Source organism: Enoplosus armatus, chromosome 2 (genome assembly GCF_043641665.1).
Source record: "Enoplosus armatus isolate fEnoArm2 chromosome 2, fEnoArm2.hap1, whole genome shotgun sequence".
Taxonomy (NCBI): Eukaryota; Metazoa; Chordata; class Actinopteri; order Centrarchiformes; family Enoplosidae; genus Enoplosus; species Enoplosus armatus.
The window spans coordinates 2,991,225-2,998,029 of NC_092181.1; the positions used below are offsets into that span (position 1 = coordinate 2,991,225).

The window sequence follows — 6,805 nt, forward strand, 5'->3', positions numbered from 1 at the left end:
ACTGGAGTTGGAAGCTTGTCAACATCTGCACTTCCTTTTTCCTTTTCCACTTCCTTCCTGTTTTTTTTTTTTTAATGTAGTTCAGAATTTCATGTCACACTCTGAACATTAACTTTATGATTTTTCATAACCAGTTTTCACTTTATTTATTCATTTATCTGTATATTTTGGTGTCTTTGCTTTATGCCACTTAAATCTAGAAACTAGTTGCCTTCTTTATTTTTTGTCTGCACATTTTCAATTTGAAGTTATCATTCAAATAAAATAATAAAATGGTAATTTATGTATGGGGATTTTCTTTACATTGTTGATTTACATCCCTGCCGAAAAATACCAATCTCATAGTGCTGGTGCAGTTTTGACCATATTCATTTTAGACCTTAACCAGCATCTGACCAGTGTGAGACCTGCCTATCATTTAGCAGATCATTGTGACCATTTAATAACTCTTAAATAATGACACTTTTTTTTTTAGACAAAATGGCCGTACAGTTAATATTGTATCCAAATGCTGACTGTTTACTGCAGCCTTTTATTTATTTTTCTGACTTCTCACAGTGTCTAATTGGAAGCCGTTTTAACATTTATAAAACATTTTTTTAGATCATTCTGCATCAGCAGTATCCATCATCCCCCACAACTCCATCCCCCTGTGATCTGAAGCGTACTGCTGCCACCAAGACTGTAGCAGTGAGGCAGATTAACTTCCACATCAACTAGGTGGCAGTTTTTTTTGTTTTTTTTTAACCTAATTAAGAGAAGTGTTCAAAATGTAATGGCCATTCTGCATCTCTTTCTCCTCTCTCCTCTCCCTCACACTCACTGGTTTATTAATAAGTGTTGTTTGGTTATAATGATGTGAATCTATCAGAGCACTGGTTGCAATGAAACTGGATGAACAATTTAGTCCAAATGGTGAGGTTGACTCTTTCTGAGTGTTTGGTTTTAATACAGTGCACATGCAGCAGCAGCAGCAGCAGCAGCAGCAGAGAAGACTCGTCTATATATTTACTGATTTATGTTTTCAAGCTACATCCCCAAAAATCACATAGCCGGGATTATTTGAATGATCAACAAGAATTTGATTAATATGCAAATTTCCGAACAAACTGTTCCATCTGAGCCTTCAGCGCAGCCTAATTAATCAACAGTTAAAGGAAATTAATACATACATCAATTCTGTCAGGAACATGCTTAGTTCAATCGCCCGTAAAATTGAAGTTTGAAGTATTAACTGGCTCCACAGGAAGGCTATGATTAAAACTCTACAATTCAGGCAATCCAGGCAAATATAAAGCCATTTACTGATCTCCTTTTCATACTTATTCAATAATAATAATGATAATAATAATAATAATAATGATAATAATACGATGGAGGACGATACTTGTTATTTTGGGAAGACAAACTGGAAACATTGATTTAATTCATTCATTTTAAAGCTTGTCTTTAATGCTGTCACTCGACCAGTGTCTCAAATATTAGTTTACACTTTGCACCTGAGACTGTTTTCCACAAGGTGCAAATAATTAGGGAGAGAGAGAGAGTATAGAAAGGGGAGGGGAAGAGATGGAAAGAGAGAGAGGGCTGTACTATTGTTTCAGTAGGGACTCATGCATCAAACTTCAATTTTCCGGACGATTGAAGTAGTGATTTTTTCCATCTTGAAGTGAAATACTGAAATACACTTAAGACCTCCAGATTAATTACCACGAAGTGGTCCCACAGACTGTAGTATTACTTATCACCGAGCCCGCCTGACAAGCCCCCATAAAATAAGCAAGTGAAATCCATAAACTTAGCCTGCCTTAACACTCTCTCCCTTCATAAATATGCTTGATTCAGAATAGGCTGCAGAAGACACACCCGTGCACGCACACACACACACACACACACACACACACACACACACCCACATACATATACACACACACAGTATTGTAATATGCACCACAAAACAAAGGATCTGTTTTTTAAAAAAAAGAATTGAATTTTTCTTTGGAGGTACTTTTAAAATCAAAGGTTGCCTTTAATTTACTAAACCTTAATAAATATGAATTAACGGTAACACTTTACACCCCCCCTCCCCCATCCAGCATTTAGAAGAAACATTTAATAAATGGTTTATAACACTATAATGTAGTCGTAAGCAGCTATAAGGACTGTTTTACATTTTTAAGTGTTTATTAATTCACAGTATTTGTCAACAATTATAATTTCTCCTATGAAAACACGTGTCACATTATTACAACTATGTTTCACTACTGTCATTCATTTATACTGCAGCACCCACTTATGAATTCTAGTTGTTGACAAATACATTAAGAAACACTTATACCATTATAATGTGTTATAAGCCATTTATTAGATAATCATATACTGCTTATAAATGCTAAATAGGGGGTTAAAGCAAAGTGTTAGTGAATTATACATTTTTATAGAACTAATTTGCCTACAGAGAATTTACAATAGCTTCAGCCCTATTAAGTGCTTACAGGTCTATAAACTTATTCAGGTTGTCCTGAATAAAAAAAGAAGCAAAAATAAAAAAAAGAAGCAAACTCTATAAAACAAGTCACAAGAAGACAGCCCTACTTAGGCTACCATTTCTGTTCACAAAGAGAGTTAAACGGGAGGTAGCCTTTTGAGTCCCTCTTCTGGACACTCTCTCTTTCTCACATCACCATGTTTTCAGCTTCATTAAACTCCTTAAAGACAAAAGAAATAAAGGAGGCAGAAGAAGAAGAAGAAGAAGGAAAAAAAACGAGATGAGAAGAAAACAAACAAAGGACTCCCTAACCAGACTTTGGCATAAATGTCACAGTCTAAACTCTTTATGGCTCCCTACTTAACATTAAAAACACTTTCCACAAAATCCATTTCTTGTTTAGAAAACGTTCTTGGACAGAAGTCAAACATATTATTCCACAGCTAAAAAGCGGAGAGAGACAAGCGGCTCACAAAAAAGGGGCAGTTTCATTGTAATTCATTGACTTGTTCAAAACGCCAGGCAAAGAAAAGGGCTAGACATTAATAGCCGCAGATGCCCTCATGAAGGGAGCGTCTATGTAGGCATTATGGCCTTTGTTCGCACCCAGTTAAACTGTTTAAAAGGAGGGTTAACTCAATCCATCAAATTGTCTGAAATTGTGAGGAAATTTCAAAAACCATATGGCCTCCAAACGTTTGCGTCCTTTTTGTGCGGTGGGACACACTTGTCTCAGTATTGCTGCCTGCGGGGGACCGGCCCTGCTCCTTTGTGGCTCGTCCCATCAGGGAACGCTGCTCATTTGTCCCCACTTTTCATGCTTTACGCTCAAAATTACGGCCCAGTCCCGCAGAACAAAAAAGGTCTATAAAGGCCCAGAGAAACTGGCCCAAAACTTTGTGTTTTTGTGGCATCCTCGTCTTTTTTTCCCCCGGCACCAGATTTGTGTTTCTCACATAAATTTTTGCCACGAATGGAGAAACACGTCTAAGGGTCAAGAAGCCACGATACGCATTTAGGATGTGAAAGGAGATGTGAGATTCCGGGCCACAAAATGTTTAGAGCATCCTAGTAGAAAAGGACACAAAGGGACAAAATAGTTCAGAATAATAACTCTAAATAGGCCGCTTTTGATGGGCTCACACGCCCAGATCTGGCAACGAGAGCGTGTTTCTAAAATGATTTTTTGTCTTCGCTAGAAAAAAAAAAGCCCAGGCTATTATATCCACGATAAAAAAAAAACTCGATATTAATTCAAGAATTACAACATAAAGGATATATTCAGAAAAGCCATTTTATTCCCATAGTAGCCTATATACATTACAGTCTGTGCATTGGTTTTTCAAATAATGTCCTGATTTTAGAAAGGCACTTACAGGTGTACAAAACATAACAAAGTTATAACTGTAAATCTATTGTATCCAAACAATAAATCTAAAAAGTAGCATATAGCTTCAAAATCACCGCAATATTCACGTTTGTTTCTCGCCATCACTTGAGCATTCCCATAAAACGCAGAACTGTCCATGTCCGAGTTTGCCTTTCCGATCATCATCATCATCATCATCATCATCATCATCATCATGCACTGCAGCATCGGGACGCCGAATATGAACTGAAGTCAAGGGTCACAGTCAGATGAGGAGGAGGAGGAGGAGGAAGAGGAGAAGAAGAAGAGCCGGCAGTGACAAAGTGACTCAATGGCAATTTGGCTCACAGAAAACACGAAAACAATTAAATAAAAATTTAAAAAACAAACAAACAATAAAGTGAAAATAAATAGATAATGATCACAAATCAAATCATGCATTTACATGCAAAACATATGAAGAAACTGGAGCACTTTCATTGTGGTGTGTGAGGGTAGGCCTTGTAGGAAAAGCGATGGAACAGGTGTGTGTGTGTGTGTGTGTGTGTGTGTGTGTGTGCGTGTGTTTAAGTGTAGGTGTGTGTCGGCCTATAGTGTAAAAAAATAATAAGTTACTCATGTCATTTTAGACCATATTGCTTTGATTGCAAGAAGTAACAGTTTGCTAATGAATACATTGTAAAATACCACTGCATATTTCTCGTTGTGTGTTCATGCTTCACTATGAATAGGTCTATCTGTGCCGATATAAAAGTCATACATTTTGGTACATGTTCTGAGATATGGTATACAATATAAGCAGTAAGATACAAGTCCTCGGGAGGGGTTTTTTTTTTTTTCATCGTCTTTTTGTGTTTCTCGGCCTTCCAGCCCCACGCGGCGCCATCAGTCATCCACATCGATCTCCACGTCCTCGTCCTCTGAGCACTCTTTACTCGTTGTGTGGTCTGAGAACGGAGACAGCGGCGACGACCGCAGTTTCTGAGCGAGCTCGTGCTCCTGCAGGCCGCCCCGCGCGGGGGACTCGCCTCGCGGGTGGCCTAGCGTGCCGTTGGCGCATTTCTCCAGGTCCGCCAGCTTGGCGAGTTTGTCCAAGGGGACCTGGCCGACGGCCTTGGCCGACTCCACGTCGGCCTTCATCTCCTCCAGGTCCCGTTTTAGCTTGGCCCTCCGGTTCTGAAACCACGTGATGACCTGCGCGTTCGTCAGGCCCAGCTGCTGCGCGATCTGGTCCCGGTCGGCCGGGGAGAGGTACTTCTGGTACAGGAAGCGCTTCTCCAGCTCGTAGATTTGGTGATTGGTGAACGCCGTCCGAGACTTCCGACGCTTCTTCGGGGTGCTTCTCTGGCCGAACAGAGTCATCCCGTCCCGGCCTGTGAGGGAGAGACAGAGGCTGAGTGAAAACCATTGCATCGTGCAGGTGCAGGGCTTCCTCTGCAGTGTGCGCGTAAAAGTGATCCTAACGCAAAGAAACAACAATGAAAGTGATACCATATGTGAAACAGTAAAACCCGCAGCTCTCGTGGGAACAGGTAATTACAAGAATATTACACAGACACCGCTGGGAAATATTGAGCACCAGACTGACGAGACCTTAATATTAAAGAAAAGCAGTGGCGATTTATTTTGTCGAGGAACAGCCCAGAAAATTAACACCGCTTTGTTCGATTAGATGATTTTAGAGGGAAAATATGGTGAACAGAAGGGAACACTAAACAAGCACATGTAAGGAATGCACTGATGTCAGGGTGCAAAATAAAAGGTGTAACCAAATGGACGTTTTCTGTCTGGTGCAGGCCACTGAATGAGATAAAGAAACCAAGAGAAAACGCCTAACGTTAAATTGTAAAAAGGTGTATTTCAACTGTATTTTTGGGGATGGAGATGTACCTTCCGCAGCCTGTAAAACGCTGACTTCCAGCCCCTTGAAGGTCTTGCTGGCCAGCTCCTCTAGCGCGCAGAGCGGGGAGGTTTGGTTGAGGAGAGCCCGGCTGGACAGAGGGATGCTGGACGGACGGTGCTTCTCGGAGGACGAAATTAGATGAGCCGTGCCGCAAATTGTGTAACTTCGTTTCACAGACGGTTTATTCAGGATGTCCTCGATGCTGAAGGGGGTCAGCGGCTTGTTGGAGTTGGCAGGAGGCGGCAAGTGGTCCAGCGGACTTCGCCTCCTGTTCTCCACTGCATCACATTTGGCCACTTCTTTGGATGTCATCATTGGTTGTGCGCAGAGTTTGCACAGGACTTGGTTGAAATGTTCTGCGGTTGAAAACGAGCGAAGCTATCGAGGAGGGGGGGAAAAAAATCACATAACAGTTAGGAGGTAAAAAAAAATAAAAGAGAAACCGGAGAAAAGAAAATCTTATTCCAAAATGGGATGTCTTCAAAGTGTCGATCCTCGGGAGCAGCAAGTCCGCAGGAGTGAGATGCCTCCCTGAAAATGGCGAGGTCCAAAGAGTTGACGATTACTAACAAGTTATCATTGATTGGTAGGTAATCAATTATCTCCAGTGGCACTTTCGCCCTCTTCCCTTTCACTCTTTGACTATGTTGCAGTCCAGTGCGGGGCTTTTTGCGACTGGGGGTGTCCCATTAATTAGGACGCATGGCTGGAAGGAGGAGGAGCCCGGCGGAATTATAATGCTTTGTGCTCTTATCATCTTTGGTCTAATTTAGTCGTGTGGTGAGATACCAGAATAGGTATATGGGGTAAATGAGGGGAAGCAGAGAGAGAGAGAGAGAGAGCGAGAGAGAGAGAAAGAGGGAGATGGGGGAGAGAGAGATCACAATCCGCAGCCTATTTAAGCGTTTTTATGCGTAAAACTTTAGATTTAGTTCAGCAGGAGTTTCCAGTTCTTTCATTTAGAAGTATTTGGATTATCCGGATGTTGCCAAAAAAGACAAGTCGACTCAGGTGTTGTCTTAGATGTCGCTAGATAGTCAGAAGG

At 41.1% G+C, this 6,805-nt stretch overlaps 1 protein-coding gene across 1 annotated transcript; it reads right to left on the reverse strand.

The window, feature by feature from the left end:
* Positions 1–4,742: 4,742 nt before the first annotated feature.
* Positions 4,743–6,075, reverse strand: lbx1b (ladybird homeobox 1b). Its single transcript, XM_070925036.1, has 2 exons — positions 5,748–6,075; positions 4,743–5,230 (listed from the first exon to the last, which is right to left on the reverse strand). The coding sequence occupies exons 1-2, from the start codon at positions 6,073–6,075 to the stop codon at positions 4,743–4,745; spliced, it is 816 nt and encodes a 271-aa protein (XP_070781137.1).
* Positions 6,076–6,805: the final 730 nt, after the last annotated feature.